The 15468-nt window shown below is 35.4% G+C and overlaps 1 protein-coding gene across 2 annotated transcripts in view; it reads left to right on the forward strand.

Moving 5' to 3' along the window:
• Positions 1-2060: 2060 nt before the first annotated feature.
• The window catches only part of OLFM3 (olfactomedin 3), a 187888-nt gene continuing 174480 nt past the window's right edge, over positions 2061-15468 (forward strand). For both annotated transcript variants that reach the window (XM_036103979.2, XM_036103978.2), the window contains exon 1: positions 2061-2584. Coding sequence is in view for 1 of the 2 variants with exons in the window: in XM_036103978.2 (XP_035959871.1) it covers positions 2516-2584 (69 nt within the window). In the remaining variant the exon portion in view is untranslated. The remainder of the gene's footprint in view (positions 2585-15468) is intronic.

Here is a 15468-nt window from a genome sequence, read left to right on the forward strand (position 1 = left end):
GACCCTGGGATCATGACTTGAGCCAAAGGCAGACACTTAACTGACTGACCCACTAAGGCACCCCGGGAAATGGAGACTTAAAGGGGAAAAAAAATGTACCCATATAGGCATTTTGGTCCAATCATTATTAATATTGTGAACCATGCACGAGATCAGAATAATTTTTATCCCTAGGAAAAAACACTGTTGTCATTAAAAGAACAGCTATTGATCTTATGTTTATGATGATTATGATTTCATATTACTTTTTTTGTGTGTCTATTAAGCACAGTTCCTCATATTCAAATAAGCATGCTGCACTGTGTGATGAGAGGTGGAGGTAGAACAAGATGGTAGAAGATATTCTGAGAAGAGAGAAGAGCATGCATAAAAATAAACAATTATGTTGTATTTAGTATAAGTAATACAAACGCACTATTATAGCCACCCAGCTACTGCACCTCTGCAAATTCATTTTCAAATTGTGCAATGATTTGAAGTGTTTAGAAATGGGTACAGAATAAAATTTTCAACAATTTTCATGTATGAATCATTGAAAAACATAATCTTGCTGATTTATTCTAGATGGATGGATAAAGACAGGGATTAGGTTAAGAAACAAATGTAAAAAGAGGGGGGGGAAGAGCCCCAAACATGCTCTAGAAAGTTATCCCAAACATTGTCAGACATAACTCTCCAGTTTTATCTATTACCTCAAAAGAAAATTTCTGTTTTCTGTTTCTGCTGGGTAATAATGGGAATTTCCAACTGTTGTTATGATTGCTGGGGTTATCATTAAACTAATAGCCTTCAGATAATTCTACCTTCTTTCTCTTATTCTTCAATCTCTTTTGTATGCGTGATCTATTTCTTCAAAAGGAATTTTCATATTTATTTTTCTTCTTGTTATTTATGTTTCATAAGGAAAAAAAGGTCTCAAGTAATGACATACACATGTATACATATTCATAATATCAGGACAAAATAGATGCAATATGATGTAAATCCTTGGGGATTATAACTTTTTAAGACATTTGATTCCTAATTGAGATTTATTGTATTGAAAAATATGAAGAGTTTTCAGTAAAAGATTGGTGAGATTTTGTACACAGTGTGTGTCTAATATCTCAAACAATTTATCTTCTTTTTTATAGTGGAAGCAATGGCCATATCATCAGTTCACATATTTTAATCCTTAAGAAGTAACATTTCTAGAAAAATCAACAGAAGACATAACTCAAGGAGCATTATAGGTATAATCGTATGGGAGGGAGGTTTCAAGGTGGTTGCGAACTCCTCTCCACGTTTTTATCTTATGGCAAACACTTTTTCCCACCTTCAAAGAAAAGAAGTCACTTAAGTATAGTTAAACAACATAAGGTGTATGAGAGTGTTAGTTTGTTATTTACCCTCTCTTGCTCTTGTGAGGCAGCTGTTCTGCCTCTTTTGAGCTCAGGAAAACAGAAATATTTGGAAGCTTCGAAATAATCATTTTTCCCATCCCACTGTCCATCCATCACTGAATTCTTCCTCAGGCATAAACACAAGTCAGATAGACAGGGAAATTATATTTCTGGCTATGGCTGTAGCTGTGTGTGAGGAAGAGAGATTTCAGCTGTGTGTGTCGGTGGGGGTGGGGAGGTCACTAATGGAATATCCCATTTATGATAAAAAAGAAAGCTTCTTCATTTATTTATGCATAGTATTTTTAGATGACCAAAAGTCCTAGACAGAAAAATATACATTAATACCTAACCAAATATATTATTTCAATAGGCTATTTATAAATGACAGTGCATATATGCATATATAATAGCTACAGACTGGGTGCCTTGAACAGAAAATTCACATTGATAGTCTCCACTGCAAACTTTGTTTAAAGCACTAAATACGATATCGAGTCCTCTGTCAATGACAGCAGAAGGTTCCAGGCACTATTTGTTTCATAATCCTGTATCTAGCTGACTCTTCTCCTTTGCAGCTCAAGTTGCCACCAAATGCTGAACTGGAGCGTGAGAGTCAATCCTTGTTTGGTTAACAAATTCCCAGCAACATATACCCCCAAACCCTCAGGAGCTGTAGTGATGTCATATCCGTTGCCCAGGTCTCCACACCTCTCTCAGCAGTTACTCCCTGTATCTTTTTCTTGGGTCAAAACTTTTGAGGTGGGCTGGCTAGATAGCAGCAGCGGGAGAGAGGCTAGGCTAGGGCTCGGGGTGGAGGAGCTTCAGCACCTCGGTCAGCGCCCACTGCAGCCAAACCCACCCTCCTGAGCTCGCGCGGACTCCCAGCTCTGAGAATGCCTGCGGAATGATCGCCCCCCAGGGCGGCTGCCGCTACTGCTCCCGCTGCTTCTGCTCCCGCTGCTCCTGCTCCCGCTTCTGCGGCTCTTGCTCCTGCTCCAGCCACCGCCTCTGCCTCTACTCTGCTCTGACTGGCGGGCAGAAAGTGCAACTGACGAGCGAAAGGTCTCTGCAGTGAAGAGTGGAGTGGCTACATAAAAGAGAGTAAAGAGAGGGCAAAAACCTAGATCAGAATGCAGGCGACGTCCAACCTACTCAATCTCCTGCTGCTGTCTTTGCTTGCTGGATTAGATCCTTCCAAGGTATGGGCAATATTTAACTCTTGTTTGAAATAAATGTGCAATATGTAACAAACCGACCAAAAATGCAAATAAATACGCAAAAAAAAAAAAGGCACGAAAGACAGCTCTTCCAGCTATCTTGGTGGTGCCTGGTTATCCCTACTGTTTGTAAGATAACAAGGTGAACTACCGGAGGAATAGCTCCTCAAGGTAGAGTCCAGGCGGGGGGCGGGGGGGGCGGGGGGGCTGGGGGGGGCGGTGGGTAGGGACCAAGAGCGAATATAATGTGTATGGGCAGAGGGCTATGCGGCTCTCGGGGGAATTTAGCTTATTCCGTGTCCAAGTGCTTAATGTTCTCTTTTGAAGTCGGACAATGCAAAGGAGTTAGCAGTTGAAACAATGCGATTTGTAAACATGTATTAGGAGATGGAGCACTGTTTCTTTGTTGAAAGCAGAGAAGGGTTTTCCAGCTGATCCTGGTCAATAATATAATACTCCCATCGCAGACGTGCTGCGGTTTGTGTCCAAAACATTTAGGATGCTGCTGGTAACACAGCTATACTCTGCCATGGCTGAGAGGCATTCGTGAAAGGAGCTTGTGTTTATCTGCTTCTCTTTTTATTAAGAAAATTAGGAAGCACTGAGGAAGTTCTGATTACCAGTGTCAAACAGAAAGTGAGAACCCTATCAAACTAGGGAGGACTGGCAATAGGAAGGATGAGTTGTCTTATAGCTCGAACTCTGAAAATTATCCAGTACTGGTAATTAAAGTGAACGCTAAGCTCTTTTGATAAAAAGGTAGAAAAATATGGTGAAATGTTTTCAGTTGTGTGCGAGAAACGTCTTGACAATAAAGTGAGGTAATTTGAGAGCTTCAGCATTCAAAGAAAATTGCAATTATCTGGAATAAGAGATAAGGCATCTGGTAAAAAGAGTAAGAGATACAATTTCTTAAGTCATTTTACTTAGTTAGCTTGTCAAGTGTCAAGAGCACTTTGACAAAACAGAAAAAAATGATACCATGTTACAAAACCATATAAAGCTGCATTCTGGAATATTGCAAAGTGATTTTTAAAGCTTAACATTATCTGTGTAGTATAGAGAAATGAAGTTTCTTTTCATAATTGGAGAGAACTAATATGTAACCAACATAACCTAATATTATGGTTGAGTATTTCTAGGCCTAATATAGTATATAGGGAAAACTTAGAATCATATCATATATATTTGCGGTTATTTCTGTGCACTTTTCATACTTAGAGAGACCTGATGAGAATAATTTTATTTTAAAGGTACAATTGTGCTGATATTGTCACTGTGGAATCTCCACACTGTGTGAATGCCACCTTAATGATATTAATAGAGTATTTTACATACTAAGGGGTAGCTTTACACCCAGGTAAAAAGTGTTGATTTTGTTTTTATATTTTTAAATCTTTTTCTTTTTTGTCTCTGGATCTATAGTGACACATTCTACTGCCACTCTCATTATATTATGTTGGTTACCACTTTTGAACATTTTCAATTATATATCTCTTTTGGAATATTCTTGGTAAAACATTTTTTAAAAGCAAAGCCAACTACTGAGTTACTGCAGAAAAAAAAAAATCACTTAAAGTGAGTTTTGTCATTCTTTAAAATGAATTCAGAAATGTAGAGCTTTACCAGCAACTGCATGTGTGACCTGATTTGTCTGGTATCTTTAGTGTATAAATACCTTCATGAATTCTTGAACCCCACTCTTTCCCAAATTAGGTATGTATAAACAAACAAACAAAAAAAAGAGCTGTTAAATAAAACAAAAGAGCTGTTAAATCCCCCAAATAAATGACCCATTTTTGTCAATATGATCTTTTCTAGTATTGATAAGTTTATTTCTGTGTATTCAACAAAATATAACTTTTCTTTATACTTAACTGGGGCTGTTTAGTACAAGTGAGCTGAGAAATCCAGGGAAGAAAACGTATACATGAACTTTTCAAATTGTCCTTGTCAGATTCTAGATACTGCAATACAGTGTGTAAAGAACAGATGATAGTTTGTTCTACAATACATATGACATTATAGAAAATATTAAAAGGTTCATAGCAACTGATTTTAATGTCTAAAAACTTTCTGGACTAGTAGACAAAATATTGCTTTTAAAAAGCAAATAAAAGCTACTTTTGTATGTTTTAGCAAACTGTTGTTGATCACCAAACTATAGCATCCCTCCCAACCAAATCATAAATGGTACCACTGAATTCTCAAAATAATTGTCGATTAGGTTATGAACTAAGAATTTTCTCAAATTTTATTTGTTACTGCATTACCTACTTAAGGGTTTAGGTAATAAAATTAGCATTCATAATGCAAATTATGCATGACGAAATTGAAATAAAAATCCAATAATATAGAAACATATAAGACCACAGTTTTTGGACAATAAGTAATAATTAAGTGATGACACTTAAATGTACAGACATTCTAAACAGTTGATGTTTTTAAATATACTAATATGCTAGAACTGATATATTTCATAATCGCATTTTTAAATAAATGCATTCAAATATTCTTCTATATTGTTACACTTTATGTTTATAGTAAATATATATGTATCATCACACATGGAGACACACAAATTGGCAAAATAGGAGAGCTCTTAAAATTGAATGGGGTTTTTCAGGTATACAATTGCCACATAGATCGAATATTGGAAATCTAAACCTTAGTGATCACTGTATATTAATTTATCTAAAAATAATAAGGCTTTCTAATAACAGTACCAATTCTATTTCATGGAAGGCTAGATAATGTTTATGTTTATGATCATTTTTCCTGAGATTGAAACTTCCAGATCTTATATGACATTTTATAAAGTGCTTAAGTATCGCCATCTTATGGTAAGATAAGTTACTTGAAAGTCAATTTTATTTTTAAATTAAAAAAAAAAAATGCCCAAACTTTTATATTCATAGGATGGACTTACTTTCAGCATGCACTCACTTTCTTTTTTCTCATTTGATATATCAGAAAATTGGCAAAATTAGTATTTTCTTTCGGCAAAGAAAGGCAATTCACCACTAATTAATTATTTGCATTTTTATATAGACAGGTTATCAATTTTCCCCTCAGGAAAATTATGAGAACTATGTTTTCCTAATTAAAATCTTATTAACAAGTTTCTAGTTCCATTTAGAAAAACTCATAGGTATATTACTTACTTATTTTAAGAGAAATTACTTTTATTTGTAATGGAGTGCCTGAATTAGAGGCAATGTGCCAAACCATCACTCATTTAATAAGTAAATTTTTAAAAACCTGAAAGCTTGTAAGAATTCAATTATTGCTTAGTTGTATGGAGATAGGAATATTTCAGTGCAGGAAATTCCTGAGAATGGCTGCTAGATGGCATCTCTGTGCTTTTAAACTAAACACACTGGGTTCAGTAATGACCTTGATAGTAAGAGAGTGAACCTCTTTTTCTTTTACAAGAAGATTTTTAGCAGACCATTATTTGAACATTATAACAAAGTTGTAATTCCTCTGAATCAGAGCCATGAATTTCTCCGCTCTGCTAGGCTGAAACAGGAAGAAAGGAAACTATAAATGTAGCTGTGCAGGTTTTAGCCAGAACATTGATACCAGAGTCAGATACTTGGGGAACAGTTCAGAAGAGGTGACATAGGCACAGCCACACATTGCAGTGACTGTTGAACTTGAAAGCAGTCATACTTCTGTGATAAATAGACTGAAAAATGCCTTAGCACACTTAGATTGAGAAAGCATTCACTATCTTCTTACCTAGAAATATGTTAAAGAACTGATCACCATGGTACTTGCTCACACCACACACAAAAAATGTAACAATGATTCAGCAATAATCTTCAACACCCAACTGTTCTTTCTGTCCAAAACAATGCAGCCAATTAGAACTCTTGCATTAAATAAAACAGTTGCTTTAAAGCCACAAAAAGATGATGAAAACTAAGAGAATTTCAATCACTATATTTTTAATACTTCATACCGTAATACACCAGGTATACGTGCCTTTGCCTTTTGGTATTGCTAAAGAAAATCATCGAGGACCTAAATGGGCTATGGTGCCTTTTGTACATAAATCTAATTAAAGTTCTTGTTCTTTCAACTTCTAAATGAAATTAAAGAAAGCAAAAGCAGCAAGAGAAATAAGCTGAGATAAATTTGTTGTAAAATTCACCTTAAAAATCTATCTTCTCCTGTATCTCCTGGGTGCTAGACACACTCCCTATACAACAGGACCAACTCAAATTAGTACAGAAAGCATGGATCGATGGCATTCGGCAAAACCTGGAATTCCTTTCTGTAAACCCTGATACGGCAAAAAGTGAAAAGTTCAACGCAGCCCAGCCATGTTTTGAAAGAACAAATTACTTTCTTACTCTGATTTTATCCCATCCTCCTTAACCCAATTAAATTCTTACTTTAGAGAAAGCAAATATTCTTTCTCACTCTTTTGGCAATTTAAAAAGGTTAAAATTGTACTGTTTTTGTTTATTTTTCTTTTAAAATTCTATCCCGTGTAATTTTGCAATCACTCTCTTCAAAAATGACTATTGTGATGATTGACAGGTTCTCTGTTGGGAGGGAAAGGGGCACAAAAGTGAGAACCAAAAGGGGCAGAATTCAGGGTCCTTTATTTTTCATCCCTACTTTGCCATTATACATATGTGTGTATTTATGTGTATATATATATATATATATATATATATATATATATGTATATATGAGAATAGCATTGAGGAAGCTGTGCTCCCACCTATAAAATGTGAAGCCTACATGTTCTTCAACTTCTTTGTTAAACTCTAGAATTACTCCATGCTATACTTTGCATGTTTGTAGGCCCCCAACCCTCCAACCCTATTCACATATTGAAAGCTAATGCCGGAGGTAAGGGTATTACAGTATGAGGCGTTGGAGAGGTAACTCGGTCCTGAAGATGGAGCCTTCATAAATGAGATTAGTGCCCTGATAGTAGAGGCCCCAGAGAGAAAGCTTATTCTTTCCACCATGTGAGGATACAAAAAGAAGCCTACAACCTGGAATAGGGCCCCCACCTGACCGTGCTGGCACCCAGATCTTAAACTTCCAGCCTCCAGAATTGTGAGAAATAAATATCTGTTTATAAGCCACTCAGTGGAGAACTTTGTTACAGCAGCCCACACAGACCAGGATACTTTATTTAATCATATTTGGTCATTCATTAAAAATCAGCAAATCGGGCGCCTGGGTGGCTCAGACGGTTAAGCGTCTGCCTTCGGCTCAGGTCATAATCCCGGGACCCTGGGATGGAGTCTCACGGCGGGCTCCCTGCTCAGAGGGGAGCCTGCTTCTCCCTCTGCCTCTCTCTCTTTCTCTCATTCTGTCTCTCATGAATAAATAAATAAAATCTTTAAAAAAAATTAGCAAATCATTTTGTAGGGTATAGCTTCTAAGGTCATAAACTTTGTGAGATCTGGGGATCAGCCTGCCTAGATAATCACGAAGTTTTCATCTTCTGTGTTTGGCATTCAATAAAGCCTTCAGTTTTCTACTTTGTCACATACCATCCTCTCCTTCCGTCCTATCTCCTCATTCATGATCCATGTACTCAGGCTTCTATTCATTTACCCATCAATCTTTGACAAGACCGTGAGTGGATCTGAAAACCAACATGTTTCTTGCTTCATCTCTAAGTCTTTTATTTAATGAAAAATTCTCTAGTGAAAAGCAGAGTAAAAACTTATTTCTCATATGAAGGGAATTGCTAGTGTGATGAGGAGATGTCAGAGGTATTTGGGAGGGCTAATTATAAAAGATCCTGCGTATTCATTGCTGACTCTTCCAAGCAGGAACATCCTTAAGGATTTTAGACTTGCAATCATTAGAAAAACCTCAATTTTTGTACTAACAAAATATATAAAGAAAAAATGAGACTGGGTGAAGCTTAAGACTTGGCATTTGATTTACTGAAGTATTAATTAGTCACATTTTACTTTAAATAAATTGGCATCAGTGAAATTAGTACAGGAGATACAAAACCAGACAGCTGTCTTCGTACGTTAGCTGAGATGACAATGAGTCTTTGGGATCATCTGTGCATTTGTGCGAATTTGTATATGTGCATATATATGAACACATGATTTCACAGTGGTATTAAAATATTAAAGTAACATCAAAAATTATCTAAACATTTGCTACCTAGATCCCAGGTTTAAATCTAAAATATGATCATGAAATTAGTCATCCATTTACTCAGTTTATGTCACTTACCAGTTAAAAACCTTGAAGGAGATTTTCTATGAAACTAGTATTATCATGGTAATTTTCCAGTATAATGTTTTAAGTTGTATAGCAAATTAATTCAACGTAAAAGGGCAAGCTGGACATGAAATCATGGTTTTAAGGCCTAACTGTGCAACATTTCAGTAAGACACTTAACCCCTCTGAAGCTCAGTTTTCTTAACTATGGAATAGATTGAATAGCAATAGAATTTATACCATTATTAATTATATATATATAATTATATATATCATTTATATCTATAAATCATTTGTATATAAAACCATAAGTTCCTATAGAAATATTTTATAACATCAATCTATAACCAGATCTAAAGTCTGTTTTGTACCATATATTAAGATCATAATAGAAAAGGGCCTCTCGTGCCCCTTTTTTCTTTGCCATTCCTTCTCAGCTTTCAGAAAAGTGAATGTCGTATTTTTATATGATCAGCAGAATTTTTCAGTATCAGCCCATAGTTTTGGTCAAAGCTCCAATTTCAAAATATCACCTTGAAAATTTACATCATCTTTATATCCCAAAAGGCACCGCTTACAAAGTTGTTAAAAAAAAAAAAAAATACAAGACGTGCAGAGTGGTTCCATAATATCAGAGCCAAACTACACCCAGAAAAGAGCTTTTAAACTAATCATGGAGAGTGGATCACAGAGAGGATGGATATATTTAAACAAAGATCTATCAACAGATAAAACTGCTTTTTTGACCAGCATAAAAAGTGTAGGCTTCTTGTGTCTTTGCAAAGTATACCAATGATACAGTAGTTTAAATCCTCTCTATGTTTTAAAAATACTAAAGAATGAAGTTTTAGAAAGGGATTTTCTCAAGCTACTCAGTCTAAAAATGTTCAGGGCAGAAGGTCATTGTCTTGGTCCTTTCAGGCTGCAATAACAAAATACCGCAGACTGGGTAGTTTATTAACAACAGAAATTTATTGCTCATAGTTCTGGAAGATGGGAAGTCCAAGATCAAGGCACCAGCATGGCCAGATTTTGGTAAGGGTCCTTTTCCTGGTTCATAGCTCGTTCCTTCTCACTGTGCTTTCACATGTAGTAGGGGCTAGGGAGCTCTCTGGAATCTCTCTTTTTTTTTTTTTAAGATTTTATTTAGAGAGCACAGGCAGGGGGAGCAGGGGGCAGAGCAGGCAGAAGGGGAAGCAGGCTCCCCACCCAGCAAGGAGCCCGATGCGGAACTCGATCCCAGGACCCCAGGATCATGACCTGAGCCGAAGGCAGACACGCAACCAACTGAGCCACCCAGGGGTCCCTGGAATCTCTTTTTATAAGGGCACTAATCTCATTCAATGAAGGTTCTCCCCTGATGACCTAACCACTTCCCAAAGCCCCTACCTCCTAACACCATCACACTGGGCATTAGGATATCAACAGTTTAGGCAGGGAAGACACAAACATTCAGAACATAGCAGTCATGGAGGAATGACAACTTTATGAACATAATTTCTCTGCTCTTTTCTCTTGGATTGTTTTCCCGTTCCTCTGTTTATACTGGGTTTCCTGCTCTTCTTAACAGAGACTTTTACAAAGTGCTTGAAATGACCTGACCCGTAATTAGCCACTTAATAATATTTCTTCTAATGTTACTCATCCAAAAGCAAGTCCACCTGAGTAACTCATGAATTGATTCTTTCTTTTCTCAGTTCAACCCATGTAAATAATATAAAGGGTGAAAATAGGTAAGGACAACTATATAACTTTTAGAGTAGACCCTAACCATAAAAAACTAATATTTAAGAAATGTATTATTTCAGAAATATTTGAACACCATTCTATAGTGAGATTTAACTTATTTGTGTTCCTTGCTACAAGAGGTGGCAGACCCATTTGGGGAGAGGGAGTTCCAAAATATAGGAACAGTGCAAGACCGTCTCTATTAAGAGTGCCACTAATTTGAATGGTGCTAATAAAAATACTCAAAAATATTCTTGGAATAAAAAAATAGAGTTTTCTAAAAACATTTATTTTTTATGTTTTAAAAACAAGGTGTTCTAAAGTATATATCACAAAGCTATGCCTTCTGTCATTCTTATACCAGGCCTTCAGAAGAATAAAAATAAGTTCAGAAAGAGGATCACAGATGCTGTTGTGTTCCTGCTTTTGCCTCTCCTTGGAAAGCTCTTTCCCTCTTCTCCATATGTCAAAATTTTACCTATATTTTAAGATGCAACTCAAATGTCACTTCTTCCATAAATCCTTCCCTAACACTCCTCATACCCCAGGAAGAGGTGATCCTGATAAACTAAGAACTCCTATAAGAAAAGAATCATGTTTTATTCATCTTTGCATTTATAGCCACTAGCACTGTCCACTGTCTCTGACACAGAATACGTGTTCAATGAACACACTGAGTTGGATTTCTTTTCCCCCAAAATTTGCTCTCTTCTATTGCACTCCATTTCTAATCACTTTTATTACACTTTCCACTTTTTTTTTTTTCCCAATTGGGTATTTATTGTATCGTGTCTCCCCTACTAAACTGTAAGGTAACTGAGAGCAGGCTGTGTTTTAGTCATTATCTTTTTCCATCTGGCAACTAGCACAGTATCTATTCAGATAAAATATTTAACAAGTATTTGTTGAATGAACAAATGAATAGATGAAGAAAAAAATAAGTCAAGGCACACCTAAAAAAACAAAATCCTGGGTTAAATATAATACGTGTTTAGGGTCCATGCTCTCACCAGAAAATATAGGCGCAGGGAAGTAAGATAATTTTAATAATCTTTTCAAGGGCTTCGACCTCTTATATCAGGTTATTTATCTTAAAGGATGCTGCAATATTATGTCTTTTTAAATTTTTGATTAATTTCCTGTCCTACCTCACCATCCTTAGTGCTATTTTTGACTTTTCATAGCTCTCTGGGATGTTACAACCTTAATACACTTGAGAATAACCTGCTGTGTTTCCTGATACTTGATGGTAATGATAGTACGTCCTCTTATTCCTTGGTGTATGTATAAGCATCCATTTTATTTGCATATGTTTATAAGTCTGAACAGTTTATTAATGTGTACCTATGTCCTGACTAACTTTATTTTATGTAACGTCTTAGCTTTAGCCGATAAATTAGTATATTATTGATATTTCTCCATCTCTTTTTAGGGACTCCATTATTTTTTTTAAGAATCTAAAATATTCTCTTAAAATTATTCTCTTACTATACATTCTTATAATAGTACCATATAAAGAAAAGTAATATTGCCTCCATATTTGTACTACATTACTAAATGAGTACAACACCATGATACAGAATAATATTAAATGATTAAGAGCAAATATAGGTAGAGTGGAGTTAAAAAATCATCTGAATTGTAACTTCTAAATATCATCAGAAATTCAGTATTTTCATGATTAACTTTGTAGACTAAAATGCTCCGAAAAGAAATGTCAGTAATAAATTGTCCTAACGGCACAAACAAACAGCTATCTGGATAACCCCAAAGGGAGTGTCTAAATTGAATAGATGATCCTTTTTATTTTTCCGACTAAGTTGAAGGTGATTAAGAAGCATTATCCCATGATGATTTAAATAGCATTACTAGAGGGACCAATTCCAGATGGCAGGATTTCTTCAAACAGAGAATCAGTATTGGAAATGTTGATTCACCGGCACCAAAATGTCATGGGTGAAATATTAACTTACGAAAGACATCACCACTTCTGGGAATGATCTATGTCTATGGCTACTTAGGGAATTGTTTATCTGGAATCAGTACCAATGGTAAGTATTTTTACACCTACATATGTTTTGTGGCATAATCATTACATCTTAGTGCATATCATTGTAGTACTAAATAAACAGAAATATTATCTGGCTCAACACCCACTGAAGACTTTTGATTATACTTATCATTTATTATTTATATTGTGCTACAGATATATTCTACTCTTTACAACAAGGTGACTGCTAGACAAAGTCAGAGAATAAAATAACCCTAGCTTGATTGCCATATACCTTAAAGCACTCTAGGGATAAGCAGGAGGAAATGTGTGGAGATTTATGAAGCTCATGCCAAAAAAATAGCTATTGTAATGACTCAAAACTGGGCATAAGATATGGGAGAGTAAGGAATCAAATGGATCAGATCAATCAATAATTTATACATGGTGCCCTTATTACTACCAAAGCATCATGACTTTCCTGTCAGTCAAAGCAATAAAGACTCCAACTCTAAATATTTGGCCTAAAATAAAATGGAATAAGACTGTAAGAAGTGATAAAATTATAAATGAGCTTATATGTGGCATAGAGGTGGATACATTCATATAAATCTAAAAGAAAAAGAAGGGTTGAGAGAAGGTAAGTATTTATTTACACACTGGCATAGATTGAGGCTTTTACAGATGATGTGTTCCTCAGCCAACATGTATTTAAGTATTTCAAGTGGTTTACTGCCCCCCCCCCCACACACACAGAATGATTGCATTCATTAATCTGAGAACTGGTTACCATTTTCTTACTGTTGGCATTCACTTTCAGAACGAAGTCTCTAATTTAGTTCAACTAAACTTTAATATCTCTTAGTAAAATGAAATGGAAGGAAAAGGCAGTGAAAACATCCTTAATTTCCTTTTTCTTTCTTGCATCTTACCTTTGCAAAGAGAAAGGCAATAGAAAGGTGATTGTATTTTGTCCATTTGTAATCATTTCTTTTGGAAAAGATACCTCTCAAGGAACTCAACATAATTAATATTAATTTAACATATAAAATGAAAATAAAGGAAGAGAGGAACCATACCAAATCAAAGCAAATTACATAATAATTAGGAAATTGGAAAGTTCCTGGTGTTATAGACAGATTACTAAATTAGGAATTTAAAAAGCTGGGGCCTAATATCAGTTCTGCAACTGTCTAGTTGTATGGCTTTGGACAACTCATTAAATTTTTTTGGTTTCCATTTCCTCATGTACAAAATGAAGATGCTGAGCCAAATGCTTTTTTTTTATGGGTAGGTCTTCCTAAAATGGGGCACATTCATCTCTTATAAATGTAGCTCATCATTCTTTCACCCTCCCTTCTGCTCATAGACTCTCAAATTGTTAAAATTAAAGGTAAAACCTAGGTCTGTTTTACTTTACTGCTGAAAATCAAAGTTAATATCATCATATCATCAAGAAAATCATGGCAACTTAGTCATATACACAGTGACAGAAAACTAAATGTAAAACATATAAGCTTATTTCACATCTCAAGCATTACAGAATATTTAATCTTTATTTTGTATCCTTCCTTGTTCTTAGCTTTTGAAGATTCAATGAAAAATAAATGAGTGAAGGACATCGTGTTTCTACTGTCTTTATCTGACAGTAGTTAAAACAAAAGAGACTCTGAGAGTTACAAGAAATAGAGAGACCACCTATTTTATTTTTGCATAACGGAATCATCTCTGTAACATAACTGAAGGATGGTTAGCTAGCTTCCGTCCATATGTTTCTATTATTGGGGAGTGGGACAGTATTCAAAGGACTGGATTATTTTTAATCAAAACATAATCACAAAGTTTCTTTTTAAATCAAGTTATGACTTCCAATGATATTTGCTACTACTGAATTATGATTTATTATTGCTAAATACAATTAGAAAAAAATGTATATGGACTGTGGTAGACAGAATAATGTCCCCCCAATGGTGTTCACATCCTAATCCCCAGAAACTGTGAATATGCCTTACTCAGCCAAATGTGACTAAACTAAAAATTTTGAGATGGGAAGATTGTCCTAGATTTCCTAATGGACCCAATGTAATAAAAAAGGACCTTATAAGAGGATGGCTGGATGCTTAGAATTAGAAAAAGAAGAGAGGATGACAGAACAGAGATTGGAGGGAGTCACTTTGAAGATGGAAGAAGGGGCCAACAGCCAAGGAATGTGTACTGCCTCTAGAAGTTGGACAGCCAAGAAAATGGATGTTTCTCTATAGACTCCAGCAAGGAATACAGCCTTGCTAACACTTTGATTTTAACCTCGGAGAACTTATTTCATATTTCTGCTCTCTAGAACTGTAAGACACCAAACTCGTGTTTTAGGTAATCTCCTATAGCTAAGTTTAGGGTAATCTCTTATAGCAGCAACAGGAAACTAATATCTGAGTCTAGATGACAGTAATTACTAGGTAAACATGAAACGTTAAGTCAGCCAAATAATGCCATAGTCTAGCACTATAGACTGTGAATATTAACGTTAGAGAAACAATAGATGTGAAATTACAGTGAGTTCTAAAAATTAAAGATAGATAATACAGAAATGAAAAATTGCTTCTAAAGAAGACTAATTAGATTATACATAACCTTAATTTAATTACATGGTAGGTAACTGTGTTCCCTAGCTGACATTTGTAAGATACAAGTGAGTCTTTCAGTTGTTGTTGTTAGGTAAAATCTGCCTATAGAATCTCACTCTCAATCTAAGAACTAAGTGGTTGTCATTTCATTTCTTTGCCAGCCTAGGATCTTAAACGCATTTGATGCCACATTCTTTATACTGGATTTGTCATCTACAGTGAAAATGCAAATAAATTTGCTACCTATGATTTAGTAAAATGATGAAGACAGCTCCTTCTTTTCATCAGTCAAATTTGATCTAACAAAG

Source organism: Halichoerus grypus, chromosome 5, assembly GCF_964656455.1.
Source record: "Halichoerus grypus chromosome 5, mHalGry1.hap1.1, whole genome shotgun sequence".
Lineage (NCBI taxonomy): Eukaryota > Metazoa > Chordata > Mammalia > Carnivora > Phocidae > Halichoerus > Halichoerus grypus.